Genomic DNA, 17,241 nt, shown 5'->3' on the forward strand with positions numbered 1-17,241 from the left:
CACTAGTTGTTCTTACCCTAAAAGCTCCCTTTAACTTGCGAAAACTAGAAGTTAAAGAAAACGAATGCAAACGTTAAAATAAATGAGAAATGACTGAATGAGAGGAAAAAAGAAACATTTGAGATGAAAAATTGAATAAAGTGCATAATGACAATGATAGAGCTGGAAATATTTATTTATTTATGTCATGATTCGCCCAAGGGCAGGTGATAATACAATAGGACTCTAGGTCCCCTATATAATATTAACACCCAAACCCAACCCCGATGGGAAAAAAATAGAAAAACTAGTCCCATCCCAACATACACATTAAAAGAAATTTAGATATAGGAAAAGAACCTAGATGTTCAAAGACCTTTGCACTTCATTTCGATATTTAGATAGAGTTTATCAGGTCTAAGTTAACTGACAATTTCGGTTTTTTTTAGTCGTAAAGAAATAAAAAAATCAATATACATAAAAACTGCATAATATCACTTAGTGCGAATATAAAAATTAAAGTATACAGATAGATAATTATATGGCTATGTTAAAAAGAATGTTTGAATATTATGATAGTCTTTTACTTACCTTAGTAACAAAAAGATAATAGCCAAAGTAGTTCTGGCCTCTGGTCATTAGTGTCGTGTTGTCTGTGTGCCGAATGAATTACGCCCGCGCGACAAAGAGTTTTGAAAGAGCCGGATTGTGAATAACAAAACAAAATTAGGTAACGGTCTTATCGGCTTTATTTGTCGGCTGTTTATCAGTAGAGGCCGACGGACAAAAAATCCGCCTTGGTGGTTCTAGGTTTAAAAAACTCTGGGAAAAAAATCAAAAAGAAGAAAGAAGAAAGGAAGAGAGAAAGGAGAAAAAAGAAAGAAGAGGGGAAAAAAAGAAAGAAAAAAAAAGGGCCTGTCCAAGATGCAAGGAAGTTGTCCCCACCCCCCCCCTCCATCCCTCCTTCGCTCCACCCCTCTTCGCTAGACTATCTAAGACATCTGAACATAGTAGTTCGAAAAATGTTATGCATTCCATCAGTAATAGAATAAGGCAGAGCGAGGAATAGGACGTATCACGAATTATTATAAAAAATACAATTGCAGTAGCAATATGGGTTCGTATTTTGGGACGCGAGAGGACGGCTTCAACTTTTGATCTCTGCCTTAAATTCCTCATCCCCCAATACCACTATTATTGTCCGTTCTTATTCATTTTTTTCTTTTCATCACCATCCTCATTATCATTTTCAATATCATTTTATTATCTATTTATTTATTATTATGAATATTATGATTATTTATTACCATTTCATTATTATTAATATTATGTTATCATTTTATTATTTTTTCATTATTATTGTTATCTTCAGCTTATTTAAATTTTCAGTATGCGTAATTCTTCAAAAGAATAAAGCGGAACTTTTATAGTTACTATTATTATTATTATCATTATTATTATTAGCATTTCATTATCATTATTAGTGTGATTTTATTATCCTTGTTATCATTATCATGTCCCGAATTTCTTACGCAACTGACGTCAAATTGACGAAAAACAAAAAAAAACAAAAAAACAACACATTCCTTTTGATATTTCCGATATCATGATCTACAAAAACCTTTCAAAAACAATTTGTTTGATATGTAGCCTATTCATTTGACTCCCGAACGATAAAATAATCCTAATAAGTCAACGCGCTGAATGAATAGATCAGTTTTGATGAAAAGAAGCGGGAAAAAAAAACACAGCTTTTGCCAAAATTCTAAATTTCATGCATCATTTTTCAGCAATTTTTTTCCCAAAATAATTAAATAAATTACTGAATAAAACAACATTTCAAAGTCATAGATTAATTTCAATTTCTTTTTGCTTATAAATTTTCTTATTTCAATTTCTTATTTCACATAAAAATCTTCAAATGCCTTTCCCCAAATAACTACTTAAAAATAGACGTTATTTTACCCGTTGCTTAGCTACACAAATCCCCATTCCCTCTTTTTGGTTTTCATGCTTACTCCTTTTTCGTCAGCTTTTACGTCACGACCATAGATACCAAACTTTGGTCCGCTTGGATTACTAAAGTTGCCCACAAACCTTGGGTCAGCGGGTTCACTAGCAGGAAGCCATCTATATGGCAGAAACAAATCAAGAATTAGAAGCCAGTGAGGTAGATGCAAGTAACTGGGCCTTGCCACGTGAAAGCCTAATTTTTTCAAGCAATATACGTTATTTTTTTGGATTATGCTATTAGGAATCCAATCACTATGAATAAAAAAACGATCTTTTTGGCTTTGCCTGTTTTTAGTTTATATCGTTAATTATTTATGGGAAGAATAAATGAGCGAAAAAATGGTTAAATTATAATATTTTCCTCAGTTCTTATTTCCATAGCTGAAACTTTTAAACCCCCTCCCCGCTCAACGCACACGAAATTTTGAAGAAAAAAAAGGTCATAATTTTCCGAAAATAACCTATTTTTGTTATTCAAGGTTCCTAAATCTGAATGGTTAAAATTACAGGTCTCCCATTTTCTCCTCCTACCCCCTACCAATAAAATCCAGTCGGCGTCTTCTTCCTTCCCAAACCGTCGCCACCGGCAGCTTTCTTTTTTTTCAAATTTAAAATACTCCACCAGTACAATACCTTTATCTTATTAAACATTAATAACTTTTGTAAGGTGATTACATCAAAAGGGCGGATACCTCGTGTCACAGCTGATACGAGCCAAGCAGGTTGTATTGACACTCGACATGTGCACTGTTCTGTTCAAAGAAAGTCTTCTTTTAATCGTCGTTAATAATTGAGATGGTTCAGGGTGGATTAGCAAAGACAAAGCTAGCGTTGTATTCCCTATAAATAGCACAAACGTTTTTGGAGTATATACAAGCTTGTCTACGCGGCGACTCTTCGAGAAACCAAGTTCCATATTTATTATTCTGACATATTAAAAACTAAAGCTTTATAGAAAGAGCTCAGTTTGATTTTTAAAACGATAATTAGTTTTTTTTCTTTAGTCTTTTTTTATGATTTAATTATTTTAGTTATAATTTACTGTATGTATACGAGACGACATTGAAATATGGTATCGAATGAGTTACACGGCACGTAACATTGAAATGGCTTCCAATAGGAATGGTTATCACATGAGTGGGAAGCATACGGTACTGGCATATAGTACGTACATGATACGACATGCCGTAACATCGAAATGGGTTACCATGGTTACGGTTATCGTGTAAGTGGGAAACATACGGTACTGGCTTGCAGTACGTACACAGTACGACATGTCGTTACATTGAAATTGCTTGTCATAAAAATAGTCCCCATGCTACAAAGTACGACATGGTGTAACATTGACATGGCTTCCGATAAGAATAGTTTTCATGTGAGTGGAAATCATACGGTACTGGCTTACGTACGTACACGGTACGACATGCCGTAACACTATAATGGCTTCCTCTGAGAATGGTTATATCGTATGAGTGGTAAACATACTGTACTGGCTTACAGCATGCACGTACACGGTACGGTATTACGTAACATTAAAATGGCTTCCCAGTATATCAGAATTAGATCAGTAGAGCGCTTTTTGTAACTGTGAGCGGAAACGACACGGCAAATTCATTGTCGTACTGTAACCGTGCTGTATTTTGAAGTAACAGTAACTTCACGCTGTGATTGGTTGATTTGCATTAAAAAACGTGGGAAGCCATTTGTGATGATGTAAGTATACTGAAAGACAAGGCACTCTTAATGTCACAGCACGACACAGCGGCATGGAGGAATTTGAGAAGAAATAAACTCAAAGTTTCTTTAGTTCTTACCTCTGTGTAAAGACGAGTACGTCACCAGCACGAAAATTTGCCGTTTTCCATTTCCCGCCAAATCGTTTGGTTATCTCATTTGCATCTTCGGTGAACCAGCCCGATCCTTCGACACCTTCTTTTTCTAAATCTAGACTCCCGTAAGTTTCTTGAAAGTACGAAAATCTGCAAATTAATTCAAGTTATTAATGTCGGTAAAGTATTCTATGCACACAACTTTCAACTCACATGTTGATTTTTACGGAGATAGCAAACCGGAGAACCCGGAGAAAACCCTCGTAGCATAGGAGAGAAAGGGCTCGAACCAGCGACCCGACGCGTTGGACTCACAGTTGTGAAAGACGACTCTTTAGCCGCGAACGTCACCCATGCTACCCATGCATATTCCCAATGCAGTTCAATTTCGTTCAATCGAGCGTAACATTAGCGCACTCAGCTGTCTCTGTTCGATTCCTGGACTTGGCATCACACGTGAATAGAGTTTTTTTTAAATCTCCCTTGATTCGAGGGTTTTTCTCTCGGTTCTCCGGTATCCGTATAAATCAACTTCTAATTTCTAATTCAATCTAGAAAGGGTCTGGATGAAAATTACTATGTGTAAATCTAGTTACCCTATCAAATTGAATAGTTGGTTTAAACTCCCTTTTCTCTTATATACTAATAAAAAAAGGATTATTGCTGTTACCACTTACCCGGGGAGAATATGTGAGCCTTCGCACATGGCCAGCTAACCCATATCCATGGTAACGTCGCCTATCGGCGTCCAGCAAGTAAGCAGTTTATTTGTACCACGTGACATATAAACATTGTCCACGTGAGCACCCGTGAATCCTCCCTTGTGAATCGCTCTGTTGACGAGATGAATAAGAAGTCGGTTATTTTTTATTTATTTTCTATTTTTGACCGAATGAATTTGCCAATCAGCGAACTTTTTGTTCACAACACAATATTTTTTAATCCTAGGTTTTCGGCTCGACAGAAGGACTTTTACTCAAGTAGCTTTTACTCAAATAAATAAAATAAAACTATTTCGTGACGTTGCTGTTGCATTTCGTTTTGAGAAGAGATAGAAAATACTGGGAAACTTTCGCTGGCTAACAATGCATTGCGCGCCTAGATTCCAAATCACCTGGTTACCTAAGCCATTTAAAGTCAAACGTCCTTGGTTCTTCGTTAAACAGCATCCGAAAAAACTTCTTTACTATAAGACGTAAACAATGAATGAATTAGCATTTGGTGGGTGGTCAGTGGATTGTTGAATGACTGTTTGAGATGGAAGAGTGGGATGGATGGATGGGTGGATACATGGGAGTGAATGTAGGAGCGGGGGACGTACGGACAGAAGGATGGTTGGGTGCCACTCTTAACTTTAGAGCCTTGCGCATGCTCCATGAAATACCGCTCATTTCTGGGATTTGGAGAGCATGCGCAGTAAGAAAGGGTCAGTCGAAAGTGGGTTGGTGAGTGAGTGCGAAGGTTGTGGATAGGTGGGTTAAATTGATAAATGATAATGGTATCGTAACGTTTACTATAGCAAATCTTACCTCTTTCCCCTTCAAAGACCTTAAGAAGAGGTTCGCTATGCGTTATGCTATTCCTTCCCTTCAAAGAAAGATCGTTATTCTTAAATTTATCGACACACCAAACTATACCCTTCAGAACCGACAAACATTTTAGACAACACCCACATGGGTGGCGTAGCAGCAGTGCACTCTTATCTTATCTTTGGGGTCTCGGGCTTCGATTCCCAGATTTGGAGATTCTACCGCTAAAAACTCAAGACGTAATGACTCTTGGGGTACGTTTTTTGTTTTTCATTTCTACGATTACTGCTTATGACTGTAGCTGTATGGAGCAGCTTTCGTATGTCTGTGAAAAGCTCACGGCAAGAACACGGACGTGCCACGGAAGGGATACGCCAGATCAATCACATTGCTCGAGAATTTACTCTCCATCCAATGAAATACCCAGGACACGGCATAAATGCGGCGCGGATACGGTCACGCCAAGGTCGCGGCACTGACCATCACATTGAGCGAGGAAAAAATTAGCCAATTAGAATTCTAGAAAATATCGCGGTCACGGCACGGCATGCTTACAGCACTGAGCTTTAGTCACGCGAAATCATGCGAAAACTGCTCTACTAGCGTATTAGTGTTACCTCCATGTTTGTCAGTGGCGTGGTAGCTTCAGTATCTTTAAGTACGCCTTCTTCTAAAGGCTTTGTTGGTTCAAATGAACTTGGCTTTACTTCGTACAAGTGTTCTAACACCTTCGTTCTTGCTTGCAGGACTTCGTTTCGGTCGTGAAGTTGGCGAATGAACAAATACCTTGATTTGAAATGAAAAAGAAAAGCGAAGAAGAACCTTATATTAAATCAAGAGTAGAGTTTGTTATCGTCTGGGTCTCTCCCGGAATACCAATACGATCTGTGAGACTTTGAGGCGTTCTCTGAGCCGTTCCCGGAATTTGATCAACCCCGAGGCTGTTTGAAGGCTAGATATTTTTAAAAGTTGGTTATCTCTTGTGTTCGTTTATTTACTCTTTTTTCGTCAGTTATTATTAATGGGAAATAAGATGAACACATGAAATTATGAAGGAAAAGGAAAGAACGTGTTGATAATATAAGAGGTCAATATCAAATGGGTAACTCAAACCTACCCTTTGTCATGTAGCCGTTCCATTAGTAGATCTCTGTTATCCATGATGTCATTGCAATCTTCTAACTCTTCGAGCTCAGAGGACCTGAATGTCAGCAATGATGTGCCGAGAAGGACTTGTGTAGTTGACATGACGCGAGTCACTGGGATTGACAGGGATAAAGTTTTCAAGGAAAGCCACGAGGCAAACACAGCGAACGACGCACATTCGCACGGTACACGTCAAAGGTACATGGGGGAGTAGCAGGGGCACGTTGACACCCCAGACACACACAAACGATAATATACAACATATGACTATTAGGCTACCTCCACCCTAGGACCCCTGGATATGTCCAGGACCCTGGTACTAGGGTTCCCCTCCAAGCTGGGTCAATACATAGGTCCAGTTTACAAGGGAGGAGCCATTTATTTGTTTATCAGGGAGGGTAGGATGCCAGGTGGGGATTTGCTTGGTAACCCGTAGGAGAATTGTGACCTCCCTTGCTGTTGTTGCACAAACAAATTAACCCCTCCATTGTTTTCCAAACTGTTCATTGTGAATGTGCTGAGCGAATTCCTTCTTGACCCCCACCTCTATATATAATATAATATAATTTTCACTATGGTTTTTCATATTCTGCGAAATTAGACATTCCAACAGCTTTGGCGCCAGTCAAGAACATAAAAAAAATATTTTTTTCGGTGTGCAGCTCGCAACACTGTACCAAGTTTACAGAATATGACAAAACCGCAGTAAATAAACCCTTCCCCTAAAATAACAAATAGTTAATGAATTCTAACGAAGACACGGGATATAAAACTGGAATGAAAATTGATAGAGCTCTTAAGCCTAAGACACAAAGAAAGGCAGAATAAATCCAGCATCACTGGAATTACTCTCACCACCAACATAAACATTCAAAGTGCGCATGCTTATTCGGATAACAATATGATATAATCCTATAAAACAGTAAAATCTTCCTTTTCTTAGCTAACTAGCTATTGCTAAATTATGCAAGAGATATCGCCATGGCATCGTTGTCAGTCTTCTCTCAAGTCACACACTCGTCAAACTAGCTTGCATCGATTAATACTTACATTTCAATATGTTTTATGACTGGGAAGAGTTTAAAATGCTTTCAGTATAAAGAGAAGATCATTTGAATGCCTCTGTTCTGCTCAAAAAGAGTAGATCTTGAAGTTTTTTCCTCTGCAAAGCTGCTCCTTCCTCAACCGCTCGGATCTTCGCGAGTTTCACGTGACAAAAGCACAGGTACCCCATATAAGAACAACGCTCTGTTTATATTTTATCTGTGGTTGTTATTTAGTGATCACTTAGAGATGAGGGGGGGGGGGGGGGGGTGGAATCAACCAGACACAAATGGTCTCTTGTGTATTTGTCTTTATACGATGAGTGTTCTGGTTCAGTGATAGCAACTATTAGTCACTAAATAGCTACTATTTGTCAGTATCAAATTTGTTTTTATTCCATGGTTTTACTGCATGCACTCTTGCTTTCATCAAAATAAAAAAGTTTGACCTCCACAAAAGTTTTTTTTAACTGATCACCCTTCCCTTGGAAGCCACAGCCCTAATTGGAACTTGCAAGGGTCTAAAGTATGTACTCATCTAGGTGTTGGTGCAGAGCCTTGCAACTTAGGAGCAAGCAGAAATAGACTTTCGTTGGCCCATTGAATGACATTGCATAAGACATCTCTTGCATGTGAAAAACGAAGTAGCACCCTCACACTACATTAAGGAATGCCTGATGCAGACTATCCTACCTCCCAATCCTGGAATAGACTCTTATAATTACAGTTTTTATATCACATTCCATTGCATGATTTCTGCCCAGAAACTCTCAACGCCTGCCATATCTCAAATAATTTTATCTTTATTTGGTTCAAAAAAAATGTTAATCCAAATAATACTTAAAATTATATTTGCATATTCCTTGGAAATAGCAAAATAATGTCATTTAATAAGAAAAATATTATATATAGTACTTTAATTACTTAATTTATTAAAACATGCTGATTTGTATATACACCTACTTGCAAGAACGTTGTCATACAATATTAGAACATTAGAAGTGAGAAAGGAATACATTAAAAGACAAAAGAAAAAGTTCAGCTTCAGTGATCTTCTTTTGTTTTTTAATATAATTCCTATCCCACTAAATCACTAATGTTCTATTTTCGTATGACAACTTTCCTGCAAGTAGGTGTATCTATCTATTAGTTTTTGATTTTATTTTACTTTCTTATTCTAGCAACTTGTATTTGATATAAGAATAAGTATGGTATTATCATATTGAAAGCAGCTTACATGCATGTAAAACACCTTATCTCATTAGCCTCCCCAGAAAATCATTCCTTACAAAACCTGGTATGATGGTTGTTGTAGTTGTGAAGGTCATTATTTAATGGTGTTGCATTTGCAGCTGCAGATAAACATTACTTCACTGAATGAATTACCATTCATCATGTAGCAAATTTTGTTTGTTGCAGAGTGGAGAGAGATTCCACTTAATGCAAAAAAAAAAGAAAGAAAATTTGTTTATTGGGTAGCAATATGAGCAATATTCAATGCAATGCAATGGTGCTGCATGGCAAGTTGAACAAATATGTTACCTATAGTACTACACTCTTTAGAGGATTCATGTAAATTTCCTGGAGTATAATAATTTTTCTTTCTTGTTATTAATTCTCTTAAGAATTTTGAATAATTTTGAAAAAATTTTGAACAATTTAGAATCAGAATCCCATTTCCCCCCAAATCACCAAGTTATGAGAACCAATTTTAGACATACATATGATAATAAATACATGAAATGATAAGAAGTGATAGAAAAGAAAACTCAGAAAAAAATCAATTCATCGCCCAACTAGTTTATGGAAGGTCAATGTTCCTAAACCGTGTCTGGAATTCAGATTTTTCGGAGTTTCATTTTCTACCATTTCTTTTTAATTTTATTTATTCATTATCATAAATGATATTCATAGAGTAGATTTATTTTGGAAAAAAGGAAAGGAATGAGCCATATAATAAAACTATAAATTTTGGATCAGAGGCAAAAATGCTTCCTCCAACCTCGTTGTCGTAGAAACTCTTTGTTAGTGGTACAACTAAATTATATAGTTACCATGTATGTACATACATATGTACATATTATATTGCTAGCCGTAACTGAACTACGTAAAGCAAATTTTGCATCTAAAAACATTCAGATTTTATATAAAAAATACCAAAGAAATATTATTAGCACCCAACTTTAAGATGCTAAAAATATACCTCGAAATTATGTTTTTACTTTGAAGAAAACATAAATTCTAAAACATGCCACAATGGGTTAATTGAATGATAGCATCATAATTATACACTCATATACTACAACTACCTTGCACACTTTTTTGTGTTCAGTTAATTAGCACTAGTTTCATTGCTATACACTGAATCCAAATATGGCAACCAATTTGAAAAACAACTATTATTCTGCACTGACTAGCAACTGACTAAAAGCATGTTCATGTGAAAAAAAATAAAAGCATTTTCGCATGTAAGAGAGGCTAGTAAGTCGCTAGTCAGTGCAGAACAATAGTTATTCAAAATTCAAATTGGTTACCAAATTTTGATTCCATGTATGCCTGGATCGATAAATGTTTATTTATTCACCAGTAGTAAACCGACAATTCAAATAATTTCTTCCCATGAATCTTTACCAAATCAAACAATTTATTTGATTGACAGCAGTCTATTGCTGATTAACCTGTCTCAGTTTCAATGGTAACACCAATTAACTTGCCGTTCTTGTTAGGGAATAACAATCTGAAAGAAATTTTATACCGGTAGGCATTCCTGTAGTGGTAGTATAAATACCACACTATCATGCAACAGGCACTATGTGGCATCTAGCCATGACAGCATAAGAAGAATAAGAACATCATGCAACAGACAGAACAAAGAGAATTTTTTAATTACGACTCGCTGAAATCCTTGTCTGTTCGGTTTTTACATCCTCAATCATCATTTTAGCAATCTTCCAAGCCATTTCCTCTTTTGCCTGTATAAAGAAACCATTGACATTAATAAACACCGATTTCTTCTGATATTTCATTTATTCAGACATACATTATTCTCATTATCAGGAACCAGGGGTAAAATTCTGTAGCTTATTTCTTGCTTCTAGAAAAATAACCTTTTTTAGTTCTTTCTTGGAAGTGAGAAACGAGAGACAGAATTTTACTACTGGGTTCTGGAGGATGTTTTCTGACCTTCTAACAATGGTCTAATATATAAAACATAAAAAATGGTGTAACACTTTGCTATTTCATAAATCAATTATAATATTAATAGATTTTAGTTAGTCTACAGTACCTACCTTATCCTCTCCTCCAGACACCAGTTTACGCATGGCTTTACCAAGTTTCGCAGCTGTATATTACAATGTAAAATTATATTTTTCAACAATATATTTATAGGTAGTGGTAATTCTTTATCATGTAGTATTGCATAGTGATAAGTTTGTTTTTACCTGTAGAGGTATTGTTTCTTTCCTGGTCTGGCTCAGGTTCAAAGATTGGTTCAAAAATTCCAAACTCATTAACACGGCCAAGAGACAAAGGTCTGTAATTATAGAAAATATCATAGATTATGGTAAGAACTGGTATAAATTTGATACTAGTCCTAGTATTTTTCCTGAATAGGACAGATGATAATTGATAATAATTGTCAGTATGTATTCAGTTTTGGTGACAGCAAGGATATCAATCTATTTAACCAATCAGTGAGCATATTCCACTCTTTGTGTTTGTGTTTGAAGTAGTATCAACAGAATAGTGGCAATTTACCCAGCGTTAGGTCTGTGCCAGATAGCATCAGGATTCTCAGTCAAGTCAAGGTCAGAACCAAAGGAATTCACAAGCCTTGTGCTTTCATCTGTATGGCCACCATGTTTGGTTGGATGGCTCTCATAATGGTCGGATGTCTCACTTGGATTTGGTGAATCAGTGACGGAATTTAGCAACTCATTCAAATACTTGTAATAAATGTCACTTTGGAGAAAACTTGGGAAGAATACCTGGTACACACAAGAAAAATGTCTGCATTTAAGGGACGCTCTTTTGCTGGTGCCAATTAAAAATATGAAAACATTGCAATGTTGAGAGGCTAATACCCATGGTTTCGATCAATCAATTTGAAATTGTTTTCTGAGCTAAAAATAACTGCTGCAGCTCAGGTCAACAGAAATGTGACACTTGTCCAGCCTAACCCTCTTAGGCCAGTGCTTTTGAGTGATTCTCATGGACTGGTCACATTTTGATCAGTCTAACGTGGTCAGTCATTATGCCTGGCCATTGAGCAGTCATTGTTTTTATTGACTCATGTCTTCCTAGTAGTCAGTAATGTTCTGCAGATACATGGTCTATAGTGGTTAAACAACAAGTGTGAAAATCTATACCTCTTCTAAAAGGCACAAGATGTGTTCCAGGGGGATGCCAAAACATTCTGGTAAGGGTCCTCCTTCACGGCATATACTGTTCTCAACTTCTATTCTAGTGACATCATCAAAACCAAGTGGCAAACTTGCTTGCATGGAAAAATACCTGGAAAACAAGAAAATCTGGTAGTAAGTAGGACGTTAAGGAAAGAGAAATGGGATTGTTACAATTGCTATTGTTTATGGGAAGGGGAAAAGATCAAGGTTTATGTAGCAGTACTACTATCCCCTTAAACATCTGTCTCTCAGGTTTGATAAGTAAAGTTTGGTGGGTCTATCTTTTGATTTTAGCATTTTTCTCTGGTCCAGTTTGAATTCCTCCAAACTTTGCCATGCTAAATTCTACTTCAATCTGCGAGTTAGCTGTGCCCTGACTTAAAGCACCCCCAAGGATTTTCAGTGTTTTTCAGGGATGAAATATGATGTCATAAATTACGTAGGTGGGATGACATCATCACACATATCAGAAAAAATGACCCATTTCAAAAATTGGTTTTATTTATGAGTTTAAAACATAAGAAAAACCTCTTAAATATTCTAATCCTTTCCAAAGAAACCATGGCTGATAAATAGGTAAGACCCCCTTAAGTGATACTGGTAAAGGGTAATCGTGTACTTCATGACCAGCCTACATGTGTCGGTCGACAGTCACCCAACTGTTGACCAACGCTTGCCTAACACTTGCCCGTCACTTCACCAACACTTCACTATGATCGTTTTGCCTACGTGTACTTTTGCCTACAGAGGTATCTTATCAAATACTTTGTGATAAATCTTTAAAGATAACAGGATACCTTTCATAAATAATCATAGCATCGTCCAGTGCCTGTTGTGTGTTATATTCACCACTTTTCAGCTTGTCTTGAAGCAGAGACTGAAAATTATCTGCTGTCAACCAGAACTCTAACATATGACGAACATCTTCTTGCTCTAAGAACTGCCAAATGAAATAAATCAATGACGACGTGAAATATGGAACATTTTGGAACATTTTGAATAAACTTCAAACAAAATCTGATAAAACGACCCCCCTATCACTGAATTGCCTTTAGGATGAGAAAACTTTAAATGATAATACTGGAAGTCTTGTGTTAATGAAAAAAACGTGTTTAATTTGAGGGGGAGAAATCTCTTAACCCAGGACCCTGTCATTCTTACCGTACGTTTGACGAAAAATGAATGCAGTACTAGCCAAAAATTTGGAAATTTTGTAATGAACATGCTCAAATTTGATTTGTATAGGCTAAATTTATTACTTGAAGTGTTTGTCTCTGACTTAGAATATCTTGAAACAATCTTACAAATGTTTCGATCCATGAACATGAATCTTCTTCAGTGTATATTTTGGGCACACATATTTTAAAAATAATATTGGTACTACCATGTGCAAGAGTCCTGTACAAGAGTACTATATATTTCTGGAAGCTTGATACCAGTCCTTGTTTGACTTCAGATCTTGATTGGAGTACCAAGCTTCCAGAAATAGTCTTTGGTAGTTATTCTGCTCACTGTCTACGATTTTGGCATCTTGGAAATTAATTTCATGCCCTGTTCCATTTATGTTTGAATTTATGTTTCAAATATTTGATTCCACAGAAGAATTATTACAAGATATCATATACTCACCTCCATGAAGTAAAACATAGCATGTTGATTGTATATGATATCAGATAGAAAAACCTTGTTACTAGTTAAGATATCAAGTTGGTGTTTGAAGTAGAAAGTACTTTGTATAAAGGTTGGAAAATACCTGTTGACAAAAAAATTGTACACTGTATCAAAATTAATATAAACCTATTAAATACAATGTACCTTAATTGTGGTGGTGAAACGTTTTAACAGACAAATGTCATTCCCTAAAGAATAATATTCTTTGTTTGAATATTGTTTCCACGTTTAAGTGTCTTCTCATGCACAACCATTAAACAAAGAAATGATACTCTTGGGAATGACAGGCAGTCTGTAATGGGAATCAGCCGATTTTGCTTCTCCACCCTGCATATACACCAAATCAAAATATGGTGTCCAAGCCTCTCTTCAAGTGAAAACACTTTTGTATTTTCCACCTGAAAACAATGCTAGTCAGTCCAGAACGAAAACTATTTCGCCATATTTTGATTCGGTGTTTTGGGTCAAATATACTTAAACAACATACATTCTTTCCATGACATTAAAGGCAAACTTCTGACCAGGAGAAAAACATTCAGGATCAATTTTCCCATCTTCGCTGCAAATATTGGCTGTAATAAGATAAAAGGACAGGTAGATATTTCATACATACACAATACACCAGATTCATATTTGATGCTTTCCACTGTTTTTGAACACAGTCTTATTTTCACATTCATTCATAAGTCAACCATTTATAAGTCAGCCATTATGGCCATCATAACTTAGTATGGCTAAAAAGAATTTCAAGACAATTTCTTCTAATTTGCACAAAGCCAATAGTCCCCTTCACAGCTCCCTGCACCATCTTGAAAGGTAGTCGTGCCTCGAAGCGAGACGAATGGTGAGCTTGCAATGACAGAAACCTTTTTTAACACCTTGGACAATTATTCACATGTCTCTATCATTGCAAGCTCACCATTCATCTCTCTTCGATGTAAAGGCATGGCCACCTTTCAAGATGGCGCAGGGAACTGTGAAGGGGACTATCAACACGCATTTTAGATATTTTTTCCCATGTCGACATTAATAACTGGAACTCACCCTCAACTTGTCTCCTAAGAGGTTCATCTAAACCAAATGGGTGTGTCGCCTCCAATGAAATGTATTTACTATAAACACTCATAGCATCTATGACAATACTTCTTGTTCTTCTTCGACAAAATTCTCGCTCTTCATTCTCAAAATCAGGTTTTAAATCAAATGTCACTTTTCTTGTTTCACTTTTATTATTAGTGTTTCTTGATGCATCATCAGAATAATTGAAAACCTCATCAAAGTCAAGTCTTCCAGGATTGAATATTTTTTCACTCAATCCATCCCTTTTGTTATGGGAAGATGAACTAATGTTTTCAGTAACTAAACCTGCATTCTTAGAGTTTTGACTACTGTCCGCAACAGTTAATTTTCCATCCACATCAGAGTCCGGCATCTCTGACACACACATTGTACATTTGTCTAAGGTTCTATCAATAATGTTTCCACATTTGTCGCAGATCAGTATAGCCCCAGTATTTAACTTGTCCAACATCTGCTTTGGTCCAGTAATCTCAGAAGGATCTGAGTACCCAGAAAAGCACCCAAACTCACTGTCACTGCTACTGTCACTCAAAAGTCTCTCGTTTTTAGAAGATGAAGAGGGTGATTTTTGATGATTTGGTGCATCAGTTTCACTGTTTCCATTCACCAATGTCTCTCCTGAACTGGAAGATTTCATGCGTAACAAAGAATTCATTCTTAAACGACTGATCGTTGACAAGCGAAACGTTTCTGACGTTAACCAAAAGTTTAACAAATTCACAGCGTTTTGTTTTTGCATAAATTCCATAAAATATGGCAGGACACTATCATCCATCAATACCTCTAGAAGGGATTTAGACAGCCTTGAGTTCCTTCTAAAGGTTGCAACACACTAGAAAAAATAAAAAATATTACCAATTTATTCCACTTTTTGACTATTTTGTTAACTATGTATAAAATTGAAAATCTTCAATAATCATACCCCCTAGTCCTCTGCAGCAACATCTCCCCGTAGACTCCATACAAGGTTAATTTTTATCAATTAAGTAAAATTATTTTATAAATTTAGTAAACAAACCTTTGCACTGCCAGATCTCTTTGGACAAGATGCCAAAAGTCTTCTGCATCTTTGAACTATGAAAGAACCAAAAGTTACTAACAATATCAAGAAAATTGGAGCACAAAAAAATGGTTTTCAAATATCAAAAAGTCTTGGGGAAGATAATTCCGAAGTGGAGGCTCATGTATAGCAAATGCTCTACAATCATAATTTTTAGTCCTGTAGGGTTGAGGGATCACAAGTTTTTCATTGTTACAATGAGATTTAGGTGAACCAGATGGCTTATGATAATGAAGTTAGTATTTTCCATTACCTCCAATTGAACCATTTGTATTATTTTCTTCTTCTTCTTCATCATAAAAACCTTGTGTTGGTAAATTAGAACTTGCTTTGTCCTTGCCCTTTTTGTTTTTCTTTTTCTCTGAATTCTTCCCCTTGTTGCTTTCCTTAGCTAAAAGGAAAAAAAGAATACAGAGTTATTATAAAATTAATGCCTTATGAAATGCCTTGTTTATATGAATTAGTGTATTTGTGTCTTTAATTGAATTATGTTATCACAATCAACAAATGCTTAAAGCAGTAAGCATAAATTGATTCGCATAAATTCATTAAGTAAATTCCTTGCAAAAAAACTGGAAAATTATTAAGCTTAAATTACAAACTTCATAACAATCAATATAATGAACCAAAATTTGGATTTAATCAAGTTTTTAACTTCGAGATAATTCTGTTCAATCCACAACTACCACAATAAACACACACCAAGCTGTAAAAATAATGATAGCCTACGAATTAATAATTGTAATTCAATCAAAATTTGAGTTGAGGTGAGGAATCATTATTGTACATTAAAATAAGATTCTCAGCCCAATAACCTGCATAGGGAACTGCTTTTCTGGTGATATTCTTAAAATTTGCGTCAAGTGTTTCACTTGTTAATATATTAGGTAGGATTCAGAATGCTTGTATTTATGTAGTTAATGAATAAGATGTGTTTTTCAAGCGGAAGACTTGCCAAGACTGTACGCCTTCGTCATGCATGCAATTTGAGAGCCGCTGATTATCGACCAACTTACTTGAGGATTTACGCAGAAAACGTGGCATTCGACCAGCAAATCCTTTACACAGCGGTAATCAAATGTGTCTTGAGGGTGTAGAGTCGCATTACAAGGTTGTTCGTCGGTGTTTTCGTCCAGTAATTCAAGGATTTTGGCTGCTATTTTCAACACAATTCGCCATTTTTGTTGAAGCAAGGCGCTGCATGGTACGACTGCTGGACAGCTGTCTACATGACCGTGGGCTCAAGGTCATAAAAATAAAACTTGAAATTCATATAAACATTCCTGTTTTCTTGGTTATCCTTTCTGTTTTTATCTTATTTTTCATATCATTAATTTCTAAAAAATTAGAAACTTTTGACTAATTTTTCCAAAAAAAAACATTGGTGTACCAAGAAGAGCTTTAGTTCGACCATACTGAATTTTCATCTAAACTTTTAGGAAACATTAATAATTTTGAAAAGGAGTACGGGAATGGTGTTTAATT

The 17,241-nt window shown here is 36.0% G+C and overlaps 2 protein-coding genes and 1 pseudogene across 4 annotated transcripts in view; all 3 read right to left on the bottom strand.

Annotated features, from left to right (window-relative positions):
* LOC116290474 (uncharacterized) overlaps window positions 1-359 on the bottom strand; it is a 34,647-nt gene extending 34,288 nt beyond the window's left edge. For both annotated transcript variants that reach the window (XM_031697509.2, XM_089032262.1), the window contains exon 1: window positions 17-359. The gene's annotated coding sequence lies outside the window, so the exon portion shown is untranslated. The remainder of the gene's footprint in view (window positions 1-16) is intronic.
* A 1,468-nt stretch (window positions 360-1,827) lies between these two features.
* LOC116290476 (uncharacterized) lies at window positions 1,828-7,687 on the bottom strand (annotated as a pseudogene). Its single transcript, XR_016120150.1, has 9 exons — window positions 7,547-7,687; window positions 6,468-6,609; window positions 5,968-6,136; window positions 5,351-5,408; window positions 4,944-5,007; window positions 4,499-4,654; window positions 3,807-3,971; window positions 2,685-2,744; window positions 1,828-2,109 (listed from the first exon to the last, which is right to left on the bottom strand). The product of XR_016120150.1 is annotated as an uncharacterized LOC116290476 (transcript).
* A 639-nt stretch (window positions 7,688-8,326) lies between these two features.
* On the bottom strand, window positions 8,327-16,961 carry LOC116290470 (A-kinase anchor protein 10, mitochondrial). Its single transcript, XM_031697504.2, has 12 exons — window positions 16,773-16,961; window positions 16,010-16,147; window positions 15,715-15,770; window positions 14,661-15,528; window positions 14,104-14,188; window positions 13,575-13,698; window positions 12,743-12,885; window positions 11,910-12,054; window positions 11,299-11,528; window positions 10,983-11,074; window positions 10,830-10,882; window positions 8,327-10,511 (listed from the first exon to the last, which is right to left on the bottom strand). The coding sequence occupies exons 1-12, from the start codon at window positions 16,798-16,800 to the stop codon at window positions 10,422-10,424; spliced, it is 2,052 nt and encodes a 683-aa protein (XP_031553364.1). The 5' UTR covers window positions 16,801-16,961; the 3' UTR covers window positions 8,327-10,421.
* Window positions 16,962-17,241: the final 280 nt, after the last annotated feature.

Source organism: Actinia tenebrosa, unplaced genomic scaffold (genome assembly GCF_029948245.1).
Source record: "Actinia tenebrosa isolate PJP-AT-01 unplaced genomic scaffold, QUT_ActTen_1.0 PGA_scaffold1__47_contigs__length_23844297, whole genome shotgun sequence".
Lineage (NCBI taxonomy): Eukaryota > Metazoa > Cnidaria > Anthozoa > Actiniaria > Actiniidae > Actinia > Actinia tenebrosa.